The 21574-nt window shown below is 43.0% G+C and overlaps 1 protein-coding gene across 1 annotated transcript; it reads right to left on the reverse strand.

Moving 5' to 3' along the window:
• Positions 1–679: 679 nt before the first annotated feature.
• On the reverse strand, positions 680–20551 carry XK (X-linked Kx blood group). Its single transcript, XM_040530800.1, has 3 exons — positions 20240–20551; positions 11757–12019; positions 680–4800 (listed from the first exon to the last, which is right to left on the reverse strand). The coding sequence occupies exons 1-3, from the start codon at positions 20482–20484 to the stop codon at positions 3974–3976; spliced, it is 1335 nt and encodes a 444-aa protein (XP_040386734.1). The 5' UTR covers positions 20485–20551; the 3' UTR covers positions 680–3973.
• Between the last annotated feature and the right edge of the window lie 1023 nt (positions 20552–21574).

Below are 21574 nucleotides of genomic sequence, written 5' to 3' on the forward strand. Positions count from 1 at the left end.
TTAGTTTTAAATCTGCATTTGATTTTTTAAAAAAGTATACTTGTCATTCATTTAAAAATCATCCCCTGAAACTAAAAACAGTATCTGTAAGAAAGGACTAATTACTTTCTGCGTTTTAGAGAGGGCAGATAGTGGTGTCCATCACCACCAGTACTTCTAAAACGTTCGTCATTTAGGTGGCATGCTGACATTTCAAGCTGATACATGTATGTATAAAATAGATATCATATGACTCCACAGTAGTCCTCAGTGAGAATTTTGCTGGCTATTCCCAAGATCAGAGACGAGCATGTGGTAAATCCAGATGAGCATGAAAGGAGTGTGCAGGAAAATGTAACAAGGTCCTTTATAAGGTAATGACGATTCCTTTCTGCTTCCCAACGTAAAACAATTAAATACATAACTAAATCTTGACAATAAATAACCTAAATTGATCTTGTTTTTTATGTTACTTATTTTAAACCACTAACAATTTCAGCTGAGATCCCCACCAGCTAGTAGCATTAGAAGCACCATTGGATTTAGGTGAAGAACTCTCAGATCAATCACAGATTATTCTGTCAGATTTGCTTGAAAACATTTCTTCTACTGTGTGGTACCAGGTGACATAGTGCTATACAACCTTTAGCTTGGATTTCTGAATGCAGTATATTAAGAACTGACACCAAAACAATGCAAGTTAGTGTTTCAACATTTTAATTCATGTTGTTTTACAAGTATAAAAGACGTACCAGATCTTGCATACTCATATCCATGAACAATCCTTACTGAGCAATCCTTCGTGTGACTCAGGACTACTCAAGTGAGTTCAGTTTTTAACATTAGCCCTATACCCTTCCATTGAATATATACACCTCTAACATTGAAAAATCACAGTAAATTCGCAGCAAGACATCACTCTTTCATATACATACATCCTTCCTAGCTAATACTACCCTTCTCTCAGTGCTGCCACTAGGTGTATTGATAATAATACTATCTAGACTGTCACTATCCTGGGAAAAACTGCATCTCCTGGCATTATAGCACACTGCAGAAACATAAGCTTGTCCTCTAAAACACTGGTCTTGATGCAACAGAACATCTTTGTCTCTGACTGCCTCTCATTCCTTCTTTCTACCAGCAATGGCAGCACCGCAGGATCAAAACATACACAGAGCAGCAATATGGCTAGTCAATCTGCACGTGATGCTGCGGTGACACGAGGCACAGAAAAAGCAATGGCACTCACTGTTGATGAGGCCAGCAAAAAGAAGGACAGAAAAAGCAATGGCACTCATGTTGATGCTGTGTTTAAACTGTATTTGGCTAGTATTTGGCTAGTCTGTACCTAAGGCAAAACCATATGACAGTGATATAAGCCATACAATCTTATTTTCAAAATATTTAATATTTAAATATTTAAATATTAAGATTTAAATATTCGGGCTTCTATGCATGCACTTGAGAAAACTAGTATAAAAATAGGAAGTAATATGGTACATTCTCTAAAAATATGCATATACATTAGTCTTCATCATTAGCATGTAAAGTTGAACGGTACTCACTGCATATATATACTGGACTCCTGGCTGTGTCGTTTACAGCTCCCTCCTGTTGACTTCCCTGTAGCATAAGCATTTCACTAGCTGAGGTTTGTGAAGTTTTCACTGTTTCAAGTGGCAAAATCACAATTGGACCATCATTTCCAGTGTCCAAAGTCTGATTTAAAGACTCGAGAGCTCTCTTCTTAGCTGTGAAGTACTTCTACACATGAAGTCACTTTGTTCTCAAAGACTAAAATTTCTCACCTGGGCGCATATGTAGTTAGGCAATGACTTTAATTCCCTGATCATCAACGACCACCCAACTATGAAGTTAGATATTCAGTTCTAAGAATACCTGAAAAATTGGCCCCATGTGCTGAACTATGAAGGTTTGGATTTAAGGGGTCACATTCTCACTTGCTCCTTTAACTCACCATAAAAAAAAAAAAACAAACAAACAAAAAACAAATGGAAATACTCTTCTACATCTAGAAAAGTGCAAGGAAATACTATACTGTACCTTTATGTACAGAAGTACAGAGAAATACTGTAGTGTCTTCAAGGAATCACTTCACTATTCTAATGCTACTCAGAGAGAGAAGTTAGAGAAGAGATGTTGGGTTTGGGTGACTTCCCCAAATATATCAAGTACATTCCCATAGTAAACTCATGCCAAAAACTCCTATTACCGCCCACCAATAATTTAATGAGATCTACATATACATACCACACACATACACACATTGAGCAAAATGAAAAACATAACTCCATTATAAAACTGAAGTAGGAAGACATTCATTTACAGTGCAGTAAAGGAAAAAATAAAAAATAAAAACAGCTTAGCTCTGTGCAGCGCTGCACGTGACATCTCATTACAAACGACCTCAGACCCCAACTTGAGACGTTTCTAATAAAATGGTGTTGATATCATCCCTACTGAAGAACTTCTCATCTTCCATAAAGTAGGATGGAAGTTAGGCTGAGGGCACTAGAATGTACTTTGAATCATGAATTGCTTTTTTTCCACGAGCAGCCACAATGTGTTGTGCACAGAAGAAGCCCAAGGTGCTAAGCCATCAAAGTGCAAAAAGCTTTCATTTAATTTTTTAAAATGCAGTTGTTTTTGTGTATTTTACTAAATTGTACTTCTTGCGTGTCTACCTGCTAAAGTTTTCTCAGTGATTTGCAAAATACAGAAACACTTTATTTGTGGTGGTGATATAGTGCATTGAAGAAAAAGTCAACAACTTCCATTTTATTTCAGATTTCAAGCCTGTGGTAATTCTGAGGTAAAAGAAGCCTGAGGTTTTTGCAGTACTGATATCAACCTAGCCATAATACATCACGGCCTCAAAAAGGACTCAGTCTTTTCTATCTCCACTTAACAAGTCACTGAGTTGCCTGCTTGGTGTACTATCAAACTGCTGACAAACACAGTAGCACTTGTCCCTACTAATTTTAGCCATCTAAAATGGAGACATGGTCAAGACTAGTGGTCAAGACATCTGGTTAACACTGAGAAATAGGCCTCCAGAGAATGATCCGTGTCACCTAAGACAACATTTTAAGATGCGCTGAATCACTCGCTGGAGATGTTCCCTGGAGTGCACATACCTGACTAGTTCATACAATCCACCCAGCTTCTAGGTATTTCAAGTCATGTAAAGTGAACCCCACCCTAATACAAGAATAACACAAATAATAAAGTATTATTTAAATGATTATATCAGAACAGTGAGCTATTCCAGAACATTACAATTAATGTGTTAAATTTAATTCCCTTACTAACAAGCAGCAAATATGAAGAGTAAAACAGTGCATAAGCCAATAACCCCTCTGTCCATTCTCAGTAACAGTCACATTTCAGTATTAGTGTTGGCTAATTAGCCGTTTCTTGGCAACCTAGGCAACTGTGCATTGTAGAAGTCAAATTCTTATGCCACAGAGAGAAGAATTATTTTATGACATTGATTAGAGTGTAAAAAAGTCTGCCATCTGAGGAAAGCAGACCACAGCTATAGTCAATATATAGTCAAAGACTATGCTCTGTTTCCATGCTAGGGTGGCATGCCTTAATGACATCCTATCTGAAATAAAATGCATTTCCTTCCATCCTCAGATTTCCTGAGTAAGATGAGAATCAGGCTAGTTTTTGAAGGATGTCTTCTATAATGATTTCAAATTGAGCACGTGATAATAAAAACATGTCAAAAAGAATCTGAAACAGAAGTCTACAAACAATGACTGCTTTCTACATTCATACATAAACACGTACAGGTACACATACCCATAAGCAACGTTTTCCATAAAGGTAGGCTTGTCAGTCTTCATGCAGCGTACACCTGCAAGAAAGAAAACCCACCCACAAGACACAATATCCAAGATGCCCAACATTCCCAGCAGGTGACCTGCAACCTTCCCAAGGCACATACTTGTTTCCAGTTATACTAGGCATTGGAAGAAACACTTTGATGACGATTCCCATTTTGAGAATCTGTTGTCTTGTTACTGCTCTGTGATTCATCAGCATTTTCAGATGATTTCAACTCTGCCTTGTCTGTTACTCTGGTGGATTTGGGAGGCTTGCAAACAAAGCAGAGGAACTTGAAACAGGAGAGCAAACCTTCGGTAATGCTGGATGAAAAGAGTTTTTTGCACGGGTGACAGAACTGGTAGAACACCAACATGAAGAGGACAGCCATGCAGTAACCTATCAGGAGCTGCAAGACCAACAACGGGGCGCAGACGTACAAGTAGATATCAGTTTTATAGATGTACCACATCAGCAGGAGGAATGCATTCTCAATGAATCGCAGCATGTAATACACAGTCAGACAGTACCAGTTTTGAGACTTGTTAATTAAGTCAGGATCATTGAGCTTCACCTGCACTGCCGACCAGCAGAACATGTTAATGCCTGCGTACAAGAAGGTGAGAAGGCACAAGACAATGGTGGTGCCGACCCTGCTCAATGCCTTCTCTATGTTCTCGGGAAACGGGGACTTGCTTTGCCAGAAGAGAATCCACGGGTAAAAGAAAAAAACAAAGAAATTCACTAGCACAACGGGGAGAGTCCAGATCTGAAGGACTGAGCTGAAAAGGACCAGCACTATAACCCGTGTAGCAATCTCAAAGCTTCTCCACATGAATATGCAGAGGTAGGCAGCTGGTTTCACACTGATATCGTAATCATCATACTTAATCTTAATAGCCAGGATGTTGCAGCGTAAGGCGCCATATACAATTGACAGGAGAGAAAGGACCATAAATACACCTACAAAGAGAAAAGACAAATCAGAACCGTCATCTTCACAGAAGACATTGCATCAGAGTAATACAGAGATGCGACTAGTTGTCTTCACAGCACTTCTAGGGATTCCCAGCAGGGCAAAAAAAAACAAAAAATCCATTCCTTGTATCCACTTCTGGGTTCTTACTCTAACCCTGTGTCCTGTTTTGGTCCCCATTTGTTACATTTCCAAGTAGACAGAAAGAGAAAAGGCAGTGAAAAAAAAATCACAGGTGTCTCCCCACCACCTGCCCAGGACTGTTTGTACATGTACTGTCCTTGGTGATTACACAGCTCAGTTGTAAGACTATGAAAGTTGCTCTCAAGCAGTACTCTCACAGTACTCCCTAAGGCCCTGGGGTGCTACTCACCCTCTGTACAGATGAAGGACTGAGCCACGGAACCTAAAACTTCGGAATTAGTTGGGCATGCAGACACCACAATGCTTTTGATGTATTTTGTTGAAGCAAATTGTCTAAGCTCACAGAAGTCTTATGGCATAGAGCTCAAAACTGAAAGTCAAAGCAGTTTAAACCCAAAACCATCTGTACCTTTTTTTTTGGCCTTTGTAGACAAATATTTGCTCACGTATCTATATTGTGATTTCCTATACAGGTATTTTCCTTATGCAGCTATCTATACCATGCATTTAAAAACAACATTTCTTTTAAAAATGACTTAAAATTTAGACCAACTCTCAGTATCTCCCATCTACCTGTATCCCTCATGTGAAGGTTTCCCTGTATTAATGTTATGTAGAAAGTAAAGGCAGGGACTGGCTGTTACCTGGCTTCTACTCCAGAAGCAGCAGGGCAGAGCTTTCTGGCACTGCAGGAGGGACTCCTAACTTGTCACATGAAGGCTCAGCCTGCTGTTTTGAGAGTCCTCAGGCACATTTAACAGCTGAGTCTCGACAACGAGAACGAAGAGAAGCAGAGGACAGACTTCTGAACTGCCCTGTAACAACGAAGATGCAGCAATGCACAACCTCTGGGCTACAGCACTCTGTTAACTGATTGCCAGGTAGGAGATGTGCAAATTAAAGTGCTGAATTAACAAGCACACTGAGGATGGGAACCAACTAGGAGAAAGTTTATGACCTAAGCAGGTATAGATGTATAAGAGCCCTGGACATACATAATAAACACAGAAGCATCCCAGTGTTCAGGAGTGCTAGCTGTGCATTGTTTCATCAACATCCGCATACCTTCTATGCAATTTTTACCAACATGCTGATACGAGGGACCAATTTCAGGCAACCCTATGCAATACTTTTAGTTCCAATCTGCATTGTTTTCATGCGAGGAACACTTCAAATTTTAATCAGTTAAGCACAGTAAAAATTATTGTTGTTGGTTTTTTTTTTTGTATTGTGTGAATGAAACTAGCCAAGCTAACTGGTCATGCTACAGAGCATTATATTGCACCAGATAGAACAAGATAAATAGAGTTGGCAATTCTTGATTACGTCAATTACTTTTGTAATGCTTAGCAGCTAGTTCTTGCTGCAGCCTTCGATTAGTTCATGTCATTATCCAGTACATGAACGAGATTGCCTACTTTGCTATAGCTATTTAACCATGACTATCATTTTCTTCTAATTAAAGTTACTAATTTCTGAGCACGACTTTGAAAAAAACAAGTGTATTTTAGGATCTCTAATAAGTTTCTCACAGGTTTTTCCCTTCCTTTTAGCTAAACTCTCTCCCTCAAATGCCTCTGAATTACTTTGGAAAAGAATTAATTCTTTTTATCTAAATTTTGAATAGTACTCAGTAAACTGAAAAAAATGCCATTTTATATTGTAATTTTGTACGTGCCAGTTTCATGTTGCATATATTCTCTGAAAATGGTTATTTTCTTGTTTCACACTTAAATTTGTAATGTGCATTTTTAAACGTCTTTCTTACAGTCCTACACTTGATCTGAGTATTGTTAAACATTAGAAAGCATTGCCTAAATAAGGAAGAGCAAGTGAATGGAGTCAATAATACCACTGTGGTTCTTTCCAAAGTCACTCCTGTGGCTCCTTTCAAAATCTTTCCTGTACTTTTGTGTTGAGTCTAGAACTGTGAGAGAACAAATAACTTCAATGAGCTAATTAAGCAAAATAATGCTCTGAGAGTTTAAAAAACAAAAGCACACAGAACAAGTAAACCACATACACAAAAAAATCCACTGTAGAAAGAGTGCTTCTGTCCTGGAACTCAAGCTTATCTTCTGCTTCTGATTCCGTTTTAGGGATTCTCAGTGAATCCCAAACTTGCCCTAATAACTCAAACCTTCTAAAGAGGCGCTGCTCCATTGATAGAAACTACATTCATGCTGACTCTGGTTTAGTACTGTAATCCAGTTCAGCCGCTTTTCCAAAAGCTCAGTACTGCCACCAAACTACCAGTTCAAACATCACTTCTAAGTCTGTGATAAAGATGGTTTTAGTCAACCACATACAGAAATGTGGAAAGGTGATGTTATTGTTGCTTTCCCTTATGATCTGTCACTTCTTTGCCTGCTCATGATAAAGGAAAGTATCTTCCTTTGAGAGTTCAAAATCCTTTAACAGTTCTTATAAAGGTGGCATTTCTGTTCTTCCTTCCTACTATATACATAGCAGAAAGCTATACTTTTCTCACAGATCAGAGATGCACAGTCCCAGAATCATTCAGGTAGGCACTGTTTTACTTTTTGGTTTTGTCACTGCTACAACTTTTAATTGAAAAAATGCATCTTTTCCAGCAGAATGATTTTATTTTTAAATGGCAGGAAATCCCCCTTTTGAGATTATTTCGTGTCTGTAAACAACTTTACTGCTGCTAATAGCAATTAAAAAAAAAAACAAACACACTTTAAACTTACAAAGGAAACAGATCTTTCACATTTGATACTGCACGCTGTGAACTGGCCTTTTTTCAAGGGTAGTAGGCCAAATCATGCAATCCTTCCACCCCCAGCCAGCTATTTTTGTCATTTAAAATAACTCAGGTCTTTTCAGCACCTCCTGGCCTTGAGCTTCACCAGGTGGGATTACCTAAGCAAAGCAGTCCTGCTGACTGTCCAACACTGTGTAAGCAGTCACGAGCCTGATGTCAGCCATACCTTAAATGCAAGGTTTCAGTTGGCTCTAAGACAATGCATGATAGTGACAGATGCTGTAGCATTTAGTACAAAGTGAAGCCCAAATGCAAAAGAGAGACTGTATTGGGTTTACATGGCAAGGTTTTGGTAGCAGGCAGCTGTAGGGGTGGCCTCTGTGAGCAAAGCTCAACAGCTGCCCCATGTCAGAAAAGGGCCAGCTCCAGCTGTCTCCAAGGGGACTCACTGCTGGCCAGAGCCACGCCAACAGGTGATGTTGTCTGTGCCTCTGTGAGAGCAGATTTAAGAAAGGGAAAAAAAAAAAAAACCTGCTGTGCCACAGCGGCTGGGAGACAAGAGTGAGAACCAGCCCTGTAGACCTCCAGGTCAGTGCAGCAGGATGGCAGGAGGTGCTCCAGGCAGGCAGCAGCAGTTCCCCTGCGGCCTGTGCAGGGAGAGGCCCCTGGTGGAGCAGGCTGTCCCCCTGCAGCCCATGGGTCCCACATGGAGCAGATCTCCACGCTGCAGCCCCCCCGTGGAGGAGCCCACGTGGAGCAGGTGGATGTGGCCTGGAGGAGGCTGCGGCCCATGGAGAGCCCCCGCAGGAGCAGGCCCTGGGCCGGAGCTGCAGCCCGTGGAGAGGAGCCCACGCAGGAGGGCTTTATTCTGCTTTTGCAACTCTTTACTCCTCCTCATCTTACATTCTTGGCAGACAGTGAAATGACAATTTCGGACAATAACAGACACGGGCAAGAATCTGATTGTCCAGAATAAAACATCCAGGGAAATTTATTAATGCCGTGAACTACACAAGAAAGACACGACACGGCACGACTATGGTTAACAAGGGATTAGTCAAGGTTGCACATTCCTTTCAGAACTTTTTGATTCAATAGTGGAAGCAATAATGAGTTTCAATCAGATCTAAAAGGGACAAACCATATTACAGAATCATAGGATCACTTAGGTTAGAAAAAACCTCCAAGATCATCAAGTTCAACCATTAACCTAGCACTGCCAAATCTCTTGAGTTGTCAGGAGTGGGAGGTGGCATGATGGTAAACAGTTTTAGATTCATGGATGATAGTGTCCTCACTACCTCTGACCAAGCAGAATCTACACAGAATAACAGATGAGGTAGTGCAGAAATCCAGAAAAATATAGACTGATGAGAAGACAAGACAAAAAATATCGAAATCAGAAGACAAGAAGAAAAGCATAATAGTTACAACATGGACAAATGTAAAGGAGTGTGTCAAAGAACAGGGAAGTTGAAGAGATCTGAAATGTGGAAGAAGAGCTGGACTTGCTGCTAATTACTTTGATAATGCTGCAAGATCCAAAGGCTGAAGTCATGTCTCTGCACATAAGAATCCCCATGTACACATAACAAATAAGCTGAGACTGTGGTATGCATTATTCCTGCTTGGTGTGGAGGCTGAATAATAGTGACGGAAAACGATATTACTGCTGAAATAAGCTAGCTGAAGAGTGCAGAAAGTCTCAAGACTTCAAAAGGTAAGATACAACAAAAGGAATATGGTTACGGCTTAATTTTTCATTGACTCATCGGATGGTTTGGGTTGTAAAGGACCTTAAAGATCATCTAATTCCAATACCCCTGCCATAAGCAGGGATGCCACCCACTAGATCAGGTTGCCCAGGGTCCCATGGTCTTGAACACCTCCAGGGATGGGGCATCCACAGCTTCTCTGGGCAACCTGTTCCAGTGCCTCACCACCCTCTTAGTGAAGAATTTCCTCCTAACCTCTAATCTAAGTATCTCCTCTTTTAGTTTAAAACCATTCCCCCTTGTCCTGTCATTATCTACCCAAGTAAAAAATTGCTCTCCATCTTTTTTATAAGCCCCCTTTAAGTATTGAAAGGATGCAGTGAGGTCCTTTTCTTTTTCAGGCTGCTTGTCCCCGACTCTCTCAGCCCTTCTTCACAGGAGAGGTGCTCCAGCCTTCTGATCATCTTCATGGCCCTCCTCTGGACCTGCTCTAACAGCCCCACATCCTTCTGGTGCTATGGGCCCCAGGCCTGGATGCAGCACTCCAAGTGGAGCCTCACAAGGGCAGAGCAGAGGGGGACAATCAACCTCCTCGTCCTGCTGGCCGCTCCTCTGTTGATATAGCCCAGGATGTAGTTGGCCTTCTGGGCTGCAAGAACGCACTGCTGGCTGATTTTGAGCTTTTTGTCTACCAGAACTCCCAAGTCCCTCCCAAGAATTCATCAGAAATCATTTTTCTGGTGAATGAGTTCTTATGGACACTACCATTGTTCTAGATCGCTGATTAAGAAAATAAACTTAAACTTATTAAGAAACTTAAACTTATTAAGGAAATAATCAAAATTCTTTTGACTTCTGTATTTTACAATTACACTGGACCTGCTATACAAGTAGCTTCTGGGAGACATGAGGTAAATACTGCATTCGCTGGTGGTGTCTTGCCCTTTCTTTCTATTCATACATATTTACTGAACTCCCTGGTGAGCCACCTTAGCTCTGGTTGTTTAACTTCACTTCACCCACAGAAGATGACTCATCAGTCTGTGAGAAAGAATTTACCTTGGCAGTGACAAATAAAAGTCAAAAGTAATAGGGAGTTACAAATCATTATTAAATATGCATTTTTCTAATGATCTGGAACTCAGGGCTTCTCCTTGCAATCATGACCAATAAGGTCAACACTAGTAATAGAAGAAACACAATAAAAAGGTGACCTTTCTTAAGCAAATGCCGTCTCCAGCGAAGTGCTTGGAAATCGTGCTAATTACACTGCTCAGCAAAGGATTCAACTGCATTGTCCTTATCCCAAATTGCAGATTCCATGGTTATTTGAAGAGTCTACCTTAGCTGTGAAGTACTCAGAAACTCAGGAGCAACGTCTTTCAAGTATCAACTGCTATAATGTTAAACAAATACTTTTGTATGAAGACCTTCACCTGTTGGAATATCTCTTTATGCTGACTAACCCTTCAGCATGCTTTTGTCTTCCATCCCCTAAGTTGTGAGGAAAACCCTGACATTACTATAAAGGCTTCTTCAAAACAAACAAACAAGGCCTTCGAAAGACCTGTGGCCTCTCAAAGTGTCGTAGCTACAAGAGCCATTTTGTATTTCAGAGAAAATCCTGCTTGTTCTCACAGGTGCCAAAGGCCTTTCTCACATCAAAAAGCCAGTTGTCCTACCACCACATGGTGCAGGTTCTTCTACTAGCAGCCAGCCACCGAATCAAGACTGTATTTCCACAGTGCTGGATCACATAGTGGAGCAAGACGTAAAGAGTCCCATGGAAAGAGAGATGCATCCTGGTAAGTCCATGTGGTGTAGCATTGCTTGGTGAAGACTTAACAGCTTGGGTCCAGAGATGAGATGGTAACATTTGCATACTAAGTTACGCCTTTTGATTCCAAATTCAGAGTCTGGCACAAGTAAAAACAGTTTGTGGCCTCAGTCACACTGCATTCCTGAAAGTGCACTTTTCATAATGTATCATGACAAAATATACTCTGCATTGTAACCCAAGGAATTTTCTAGAAAGTTTGCTCAGAAGCCAAAAGAAAACAGAGTTGTTGTTTTTTTCTCTTCATGAAGACAGTTCAGTCCCTCCAGCTGCCTCCCTCTCATGCCGTAAGGGCCACTTATCAAATTAATGCTTCTACAGCAACCGAAGTACGCTAAAGGAAATGTTAGTCTCAAACACGATGACATAAACTTTGTCAGCAACACCACTGCCAAAAGCTACCAGATGAAACCATCTGCAGTGTGTTCAGTTCTTGTCAGAGGCAGCTACTCCTGGCTGCTGACCCTCCTCCTCTCCCTCCCACCAAATTACGAAGGCAATGACAACAGCTCTACCTACTTCTGGCAGCCGTTATCTCCTGCTGCAGGACACAGATGTAGAGCTGGAGCGTGAGCTGGGGGGCTGAGCCGAGGAATGCCTGGATCACAGAGGCCCTGCTGAATGCAGACCTGTGCGTACACAGCTTGCCTTCGGCCTGGCCCACTTCCTTCTCAACTTCTTCCGAGTACCCATCCTTGGGCATCTGCCTCTTCTTCGTGATGCTGACATATGGCTCTTCGACTCTGCCAGCATGGAAGTAAATGTAAAAGACTTCCACACACCTACAAGCAAATCAGTAAATAGAGTAACAGGAAAAAATGAAACAAAAGCACAGGTCTTCCCACTGCTTAGTATTTTAAGCCATTTTGTACAAAGTCACTAAGTCTTTTGTTTATAGAGCAAACCTTACACATTTTCTCTTCTTGGTACATTTGTAATAGGGCAGATTTTGCTATGCAAAAACATTAACTGCATGTGATGATAGGGCAATAATCTGGGAGTGCCTTTGGGGCTGCTTGTAGGAATACTTGGACATGGGAAGAGGTTTAGTTGTTTTCTGTGAGCTGCCCTTGTCCTCTGCTGTCCTATTAAAGTTCTTTAACTACTCATCCACTATAATGTTCGCAGTTTCCCAGCCCAGGACCCAAGTTGAAAGTGTTTCTTTAGATTCTTTTGCCTTCTGGTGTTATCCATACACCTGCGACACACCGATTGGACACAACAATAAATCCACTTCTCATACCTTTGTCTTACGCAAAACATCTCAAGACATCAGAGAGAAGCTCAGAGTACAAGTGGGTGCATGCACCTCAAGCACAGCTGGACTCAAACCCTTGCTTGCTCAAACCCTTGGTCCAAAAATACAAGTACCAAGCAATAGCAGCAACAATGAGAACAAGCAGTTTAGCACCCTGCAACTCATGATATTAGCCTGTTTTAAAAAGATTTAGAAACAGCACCTTTACTCCTTACATTTGCTTAGATTTATTGCAACATTTAAGAAATATGAAACACAGTCTTGCAAAAATATTCTAAATAAGAAGATGCAATGTTTTCAGTTCCTGCAGTTCTTCATTTTTTAAACACTGATGATCCAAACCCTGTTTATGTAGCTCTAACTTGCCACACATTGACTTCCAAGGAAAAAAAGTTGTGCCAGTACATACATTTCTATTCACAAATTACATATTGTTTTAACATATCTTATTACACGTTGCCTCTACCCATGCATGGAGAATAACCCATATGTTGGGGGGGGGAATGGAAAAGGGATGAAGGGGTTGGCATCAGCAAGTGCTACAGCAATGAGGATAATACGGCTCCCTGGGTACTAAAGAAGAAAATGCAGCCTCAGGCAGACTTCTGAAAGGAAAGTTCCTGAAACTTCCTTCCAACAATCAATTTTAGACTAGCAAAAACTTTACAGACACTATTCTAAGAGAGTCCTGTGGTATAAAAGTGTCAAGGTTGGGCTTTGGTGTCAAGCAGGAACTGAAACACTTAAAGGAACAGTCAGCATTGTCTGAGAAGTAATAATGAGCAAGTATCTGCTGAGGTATAGGCAAAGTCGCAAGATGAGGGGGAAGAGAGAGGAAAGAAATGCTCTATTTCTGTCACATTGCATAGGGTCCTGAAGATACAGAGCCTGCTGTGGAGAAGTCTCTATATAGCAGAAACATAAAGGACAAACAGTATTGGCTACTGAAAAAAAAATTATCCTCCGAAACCCAAACCCAATGTGGACAAAACCTATTTTGTCTTTTATGCCTAACACTGCCACTTCAAAACCAAAACCAACTGATGTGTGAGCTGCACAATTAATGATGGATGGCTTCCACTGAAGCTCTCTCCCAGCTGAGAGAGGACTTCAAGGGGAATGGAAACCTCAACTGCACAGGCATCCTGTGACACCACTTCTAGTCACAGCTCTTCTCATGGCTGGACAGGTATCTCGTCATCTTCTGGTGTAGGCATCATCCTCTGATGAGGACTCAGCTGTCTTCTTTCTTTCCATGGTGCCCTACTGAGGTTCACCTCTCCCTGGTTGCCTCCATAGATAACAGCTGCTGGAATGCAGTAATCTCTGAATGTTTTCTAGGTCAAATTTGGCCAATGTATTTTTGTAATGTCTTGTCTTCTATTTAAAAGTATCTCACAATTACAAAGCGTAGACCTACGCTCGCCTCAGACTATTAGCTTTCATTAAGTTTTCAGCTTTCCCCACTCCTCCTCACCACCCCCCAGAAACTGCCAATTCAGTCCTTTGGAGGAAAGCCTTTAGAAGCCTTTTAGAGTGAAGTCCGCAGGCTGATCTAAAAAGCAGCACTGATAAAAATTCATTTTCCCCCCTAACTGGACCACTCTCAAGTTTCAACTGCTCTAGATGGAGAGCAGTTTCAGTACACTGTAGTACTATCCTTGATTCAGTAGGCTTCAGCTACCATGCTCACTAAAAATATCCGAAAGGCCTGGTACACTGGAGGCTCCATTCACAGTGGTGACTTTCTATTTTTTCTTTGTTAAACTTTTTAGTCCCTGCCAGCTTTGTTCCGTGTGAGAGAATCCATACAGCCAAAAATAAAGTGTGAAAAATTAATAAAGCACAATAGCTTATGAAGCCAACAGAGATTCTGAAAACAACAAATTGATTTTATTCCAAAAGAGAGGTCCCAGAACATTTATGTCTTGCTTAGTAATCACCACCATCTATTCATCCTGGGCTGAGGGCAAGTCTGAAGCTATTACGGAAAATGAGATCTCAGCATCAGCCTCTGAACTCTTGCAGTGTATGATTAAAAGCAGATAGCTGAGGGACCCATCCAACAAATTTGAGGTAATCCCATAAAAGAGGTGATAAGATTCACAGTATTTGCTACAGTCAGTAGTCCTATTACCAACAAAAAGATAGGTTTTGGAGCAAGCATTTGATTTGTATTTATTAGCTAGGTATTAAGTAACAGTATATTGGCTCCGCGTTTATGATGGGAAATTTTTATTTCCATGGAGGAAAGCAAACGTTTCCAATACAGTGTGAAATGAACGGTCTGACCAGCACACCTTACAGCCAGAGGGGACTTTAACCAGTACGACAGAGCAATACAAATGATATGAGCAAGCACTGAGACTTCACCAGTAGTGATGCCCATCTTCTCTCAAGTCCTAACCATCCCATACAAGAGTGTCTCTGGAGGTGATGCCTTCTGGGGCCCACAACAAATACATTCAAGACTGCACCTGGTGCCACAGCCCATGCAGAAGCTTCAAGCTCTTCTACAGAATGGGGAATTCCGGAGAAGACCCCATTGATCACTGTTCATTGTTGCTCTGGAGGAACAGGAGTGGGACGTCCCAAGTTCTGCACGAACCATTTCCTGCAATTCAGGGATGTTTAGGGCCCTTCAGCAGATCCTCATACGGAGTCAAGCAGAAGGCCTTCAGCTTGGGAGTTACACAGGATGCAAAGCAATGACAGCTGTAGTACAGGCTAAGAAGGAACTAAAATTAATTCAAAGAAAAAAAAAATCAAACCTACTCTCCACACTGGAAGCTAAGAAGTGGGAAAAAGATGTGCTGCTTTCTCCTCTGTTGCCGAATCTTGGCAGAGGGAAGAGCTGTACTTTTTCAAGGGTCCTGATGGTGCTTGCAAAGAGTGATTCAGCAGCAACACTTTCGTCTTCCACACTGTCTGTAGGAGGAATAATCCTATGCCTGTTAAGAGCAAGCACCTCATTCCCTCCTTTAATCATGGATGCGTGGGATTTAAATACAGGCAAAATAATGGTGCTATGGAGAAGGAGCGGGCAATGAAGACATGGAACTTCCCACATCCAACAAGGGCTCCAAGAGCAAACGTCCATTTGAGAGGCCTACCCAGATATGTTCATTGCAAATGTACAAATGGATTTCTCTGATGAATCCATTTTAGTAAATCCTTTTTCTTCAGTGAAGTGTGCAAAAAGACTGATCACGCCTATAGAATTACTCATCTGTGTCAGACAAAGATTTGTTCTCATTCATTTTTCCACCTTCCAACTGCACTGACTTTCTGTTCATCGTGTCTTGGGACACCTAACACATCTGCTCAAGAATAAAGGAAAAATAAAAACAAAAACAAACCTGAAGAGGGTCTAAGGCATATTAATCCCATCTGGAAAAGCGGGAGATGCGCCAACAGTTGTAAAGCTTAGAGCTAGCTGAATCTCCTAAAGTCACGTCTGCCAATGGCAGTCCTACAAGGAAAAGAGTTTTTTAGACCTGTGCTGTCCTGAACTATAAAGCAGATCGCTAGGAAAGACAGACCACCCACAGGAGACAATGCCTCTGCACAGCAAGACTTAGTAAGCTAAAATGGTGAAGATAATGCGTATTAGATTTCCAACTGTAGAATTATGTGCCCGAAACATTAATAACTGATCATTTCAGCCTACCAGTTATTATTAACCTACCTATTATTTCCTACAGCTCACAGATATCTAACTTTAACCATAACAACTGCTCCTCTGGCAGTTTGACTCAAACTTCCTACTACCTCTCCTTTGCTGCTGTCTGCATGGTACATACGTGCACGTCATTTTGTTTCTCCTTAAGAAACAAAGCCTGGTCCCATTAAAAATCTATACTGTATATCCTTGTCTCATTAAAATCTGGGGAAAACAGTCATTACTATTCAATATATGGGTCTATTTTATTTGCTTTCAATTTTTTTTCACAAGAGAAGTTCACCTGGCAGACAGAGCCAACTCCATGACCACAAGTCCTGTCTGTTCAAGTCTGGAGGAAATCTACGTTCCTTACTTCACTCCCTTCACCTATCAACAGCTTGCAGAACAGAAAAGGGCAAACAAGTTAACGGGGGTTTCTGTGGCACCCTTCATGAAAAGTTATTTGCATTTTGAACAAATCCTTAGGTGTGGAGCAATACAATAGCAAAAATATATCCAGTGTTTTTTTGGAATTGTTGCAGTACCTGAAATCTTGAGACAATATTGGTGTTATAGGTGCTGTACAAATGAACAGAGAACAAAGAGACAACCCTTGGTCCAGGAGAAGCCAGTAATAAGCCAAAAAGATCATTGCAGTCTTTTCCAAATAAAATAAAAATGTCTTCAATCTCTCATTGAACTTGGCTATAATTTTAAGTCATCTTTTGTGTTGTAATTTATTTTGTATGGTAAAGTAATCTCATCTGAGAAAAAAAAAAAGGAAAGAAAAGAAGAGAAAGTATCCAAACATTTTCTAAGCATCCAGATGCATCACTGCGTTCACGAGAAGTGGCACCAACCTGAAATGCTGCAGGACTCCCCCCCAGTGCCCAGAAATCTGCAGTCAACTTCTTCAGCCAACTACTGCGAGTTGTCTCTGGCAGCCTACACCCTGGAGATCTGCGTCAGGGCACCAGAGGGGATTAGGAATTTTACTCCACAAACTGCTCTGACTTTATAGAGACACTGTTCTTCGGGGGAGAAGGAATTAAGAAGGGCAGGCAAACAGTACTCTTCAGGTACAGCACGTGACCTCTGCAGGACGAGGGGAGCATCCTAATTTTAGTGCTTCCAGCAGCAGGCCAGCGAGTGCCTCGAGAACAGGTGGAGCGTGGGTGTCTGGGGAAAGCGGCGGCGTGCAAGAAGATTTCATAAGGGAATATGCTTTTTTTCTCCTGTAATACAGAGGATTCAAAATAGGCCAGACCATTTGGCTTGCTAAGCTAAATACACTCCCTCCCCTACCAAGGTATTTCCATGCCGTTCTCCAAAATTCAATCTTAATTTTTAGGAGAAAGAGAAAGGGGAGAAAAATTTCTTCATGATCTTAAAAGGTAGGTATCTCCCACATGTACACGTGCTGTCTGTCAACCAGTGCGCTGATGTTTGAATATTTGAGTCTGAACAGAGAAACACTAAATACCCTGTATCGTGCCACAAACCCAAGAGAGATGGTTAAAAAGCTAATGCTGGCTTTCTTAAGGTCAGCCAAAGCAGACCGGCCTCTATTGAATTATACCACCCTGTGCAGCCTCCAGGCTATTTAGCATTTCCTTCTGATGTCGCAAGTGCACAAAGCCTGCGACAGCTCTACCATCTGTGTCCTGTTTGAACTAATTTGACCCAAAAAACATGTTGGGCTGTGGAAGAGAGGTGTAAGACCCCCACTAACGAGGGACCAAACACAGGAGATAGCATGAGGCTTTGTGCTGTGGCCACAAATTCTTGGGGTCCAACAGAGCTCACAGTGCACCTCAGCTGGCTCTGTCTTGTGTCCTGGTGTGTATTTTGGATAGAGGTGACAAAAGGCTATCATTCAGAACAGAACATTCAATTTTTTCCCCCTTTTCTTCAGTCCCTAGGGACTACTGGGTATAAGTAGTTTTGAATTAAAACAAACAAACAAACAAACAAACAACAACCAACAACATAGGACAGAGACAGAGATAAACAAACCAGCAGCCCTTTTTAAAACAAGGAAGCAGATGACTAACAGCATCAGGGCTCTCTCATTCAAAGCATCGAGGTTTGCCTAAACGGATGGGACCAAATGGCCTCAGGGACACTGTTTCTCTTCAGCTCTCAGCGGTAAAAGCCACAGTGAAGTGATAATACAGCAACATGTTTTACCTTCTAGCTATCCCCCTCCACTTGTGTACACTCCAGTCCACACAAGACAGTAAGCCTACTGTGCAAATCGGGGAATGGTGACATATTTCACGTGCTGAAAACACTTGAGCATTCCCAGTTTTGATCTACACTTGATGGGAATTGACATGTTTCCTCTTCTGCCACACAACAGTGTTTAGTGGCAGCAGAAAGGAAGGCAAGGCAGAGGAAAACGAAGTCCCTTACTGTCTATCTCAGACCAATCACTTCACCTTCCCACCCTCCTGTAATGTATCCTATGAGTAGACACATTTCTCTGAATCCAAAGAGGTGGTTTTCTCTGAAACTTCCTCCTAATTTGTAGAGTCCTTGCAGCCTTTAGCTGGAAGCAAGTTTTTCAGGTGGCATGTGTACCACCTTCTTTTAATTAATAATTATAATTTTGGTTATCCCGGGTCTAGAGAGAGGCTGATTCATACTGCCTACACGATGCCATGGGACCTGTGGCACGGGCACACCACAACACCTCCAAACTCTCTGGAAATGCTGAGGTAGCAGATATTGGAGGTGGTGCACACACACTCACTGCAGCCTTCGTGGACACGAGAGGGCTCCCAGATGCCCACTGGTTTCACAGCAACGACTGTGTCTGGGAGTTCACTGACAGCAGAAAACATTTCCTATGTGACATGTGGCTCATGTTGTAAACAGATAAGCTTACTGTTGAGATGGAAAGGAAAAGTGAAATCGTGCTTGGATAAGGTTGAAGCAGAAGTCTATGTCTCTTCCAGAAAATTAGAAAGAAAAATTTCTAATTTGTTGTTGCTGTTTATGTCCTTTGTTACTTCTTCACATCTTGCAGCTTCCCATGACAGTCGTTCCAGCAACTGTTTTAGAAGGGCAAAAATCCTTAACAGCCTCTTTATTTTGAGAGTTCTCTTTGGGTCCACTCCTGTTTTCCAAAAAAAAAAAAAAATAATGTGCAAGTATTTTGTTCTTCGCTTTTAGAAAGCCAGAGCTCTTCAAGAACCTGTTATGCCATAACACAGTAATTGTTATGCCATAACACGGTAATCTCTTTAAAGTATTAACAAAAACAAACCAGCCAGGGTTACAGAGGAATTCAATGGGCTTTTTTTGTGAAGTGTAAGACGTTCTGAAACACCCAAGCTGTTCGCCCTCATTAGTTTGAGCTTAACAAACCTTCCATTTCCACGCCATCCGGGAATTTCAAAAAGCTCCACAGATACCACGTTTATTCTTCTTGTCTTTTAAAGATTTGACCATAAATTGGAAATGAAAATAAATTCCCAAATAAACTGGAAACGAAAGCCCCCAGCCAATGTTTTGTCGTAGGTTTTCACCAACTCTCTAACTTTTAATCTGCCTTCTTTTTTTTCCCTAAGGGCGTTTTCCATCAGTTGGACTCGGGTTGTAAAATTCTGCGAGGCGATTTGGGGCAGCTCAGTACCTGAAAGAAGAGACCGGCTAGGGCATTACCAGCATTTCCAACATGCTGGGACCCTTGCTGTCCTGTTAAAGGGGAGCCTGACCAAAGCCTTCCCTTCTCTCGTGGAAGTAACCTTGGGGTATGCAGCTACGGATGAAGCAGCAGCGAACAAACACAGCCACCGCACGGCTTATCTCATCTGCAAAGAGCCACCCGGGCAGAAGCTACGCGCAGAAAACACCGAGGAAAAAAAAAAAAGCCAGAAGGAAAGCAACAAAACACGCACTGTAGGGCTCTGCAGGGCCACAAAACTCCTGCCCCCAGCCCCTGGGCAGGGTCTGCGCCTCTTCGCCCCGGCAACACGCCTTTCGGTGCCGCCCCGGGGCTCGCAGGCACCGCCACCCTCCGCCCCCCGGGGCTCCCCGCAGCCCCCCAGCAGGACCGGGGGGTCCCTCACCGACCTGACGAGGGGCCCGAGCTGCAGGAGGTGCAGCAGCAGCACCAGCGGCCGGTCGCGGCTCACGTCGCGGTGGATGAAGACCAGGCTGAGCTGCACCAGCGCGCAGGGCAGCAGGGCGAAGAGCAGCGTCAGCCACTGCCACATGCGGTCCCCCGCCGCCCGGTACGCGCCGCTCAGGCACAGCGCGGCCGCCGTCTCGGCCACGAACAGGACGACGGAGACGAGGACGGAGCCGGGGAATTTCATCGCCGCAGACACAGCCCCGGCCCGACACACGGACCCGCACACCGAGCGACCGACCGACCGCCGCGCAGCGCGGCCGCCGCCCGCCAGAGGGGGCCGCAGGGCCCGCGGCCGCCGCCCGGCCCCGCCGCACCCCCCTCAGCTTCGCCTCAGCTTCGCCTCACACGCCCCTGTGGCCACAAAACCCAAAGGATGGCCCGCGACACCGGCTGTGCGGTGGTGTGCTCATCCCACAGCTTTTCACTTCACCGGCAGGGGCCAGGAGACGCCTCCTGCCCGTCCCTCTCCCCTCCAGAGCTCTGTGGTGGCTCGGGATGTGCCTCGGGGCACCCTGCGGGTGGCAAAACGCGTAGCCTAAGGGGCAAGGCAGGCCTCTCCATAACATCCCGAATCTAAACACCTGGAGAGATATAACACCCTGAATATAAACGCCTGGCAAGTTACAAAGCTCCTGAGGCATCAGGTCGGGCCTGCACGCTGCGCCAAGGAGGGGTCTTCAGTCACTGCCTCTCGGCGCAGACCCTTGGTCCATGCCCACCAGGCTCTCCCCTCTTGAGCTCCTCTTTCTCCTGGCTGGTGCCCAGGTAGCTGCGGATCTGCTTGTACCCATCCACTAGGAACCGGAGAGCTAACAGGAGCACACAGGAAAGGCAAAGATGTGGAGTCTGGGATCCTTTTAGCCGATTAATGGCATAGCATTAATAGCTACTTCTGCATGCCAGCTAATATTCTGTAATGCTACCTAGGTTGTCACCAGATTTATAGAAAAAGTGCCAATAACACTTTGTTTGGGACGTTTCTTGAACTGCCTCTGCACTAGCAAATCACGAGTCCCATCACTCACCTCTAGCTGAGCTCAGCTGATGGTGGCAAAGGGGAAACTTTGTTCCGGGTGTGCCTAGGTCATTGTGGTGCTCTGGTACTGGGATCGGAGGGCTTTTACTGGGATATAAGCAGGGTGAAAATAAACAGCAGAGCGGCAAGCTTCAATCCACAGGCCGAAAGCAGCCTGTCTTCTGTTATCTCCTGTGACACAACCATGGGACAGTTCTGCTGAATCACTAAATGCAGCCTGGATGTTTTACCTAATTCT

The sequence above is a fragment of the Cygnus olor genome, chromosome 1 (genome assembly GCF_009769625.2).
Source record: "Cygnus olor isolate bCygOlo1 chromosome 1, bCygOlo1.pri.v2, whole genome shotgun sequence".
NCBI classification, from domain to species: domain Eukaryota; kingdom Metazoa; phylum Chordata; class Aves; order Anseriformes; family Anatidae; genus Cygnus; species Cygnus olor.

Bases quoted from the DNA above. Each gene is read 5' to 3' on its own strand.
- XK (XM_040530800.1), bottom strand. From the start codon at position 20,484: ATGAAATTCCCCGGCTCCGTCCTCGTCTCCGTCGTCCTGTTCGTGGCC. The intron at 12,020-20,239 runs GTCGGTGAGGGA...ATTTGCTTGTAG, and splicing joins CAGCTCGGGCCCCTCGTCAG to GTGTGTGGAAGTCTTTTACA. The intron at 4,801-11,756 runs GTAGGTAGAGCT...TTCTCTTTGTAG, and splicing joins GGAGATAACGGCTGCCAGAA to GTGTATTTATGGTCCTTTCT.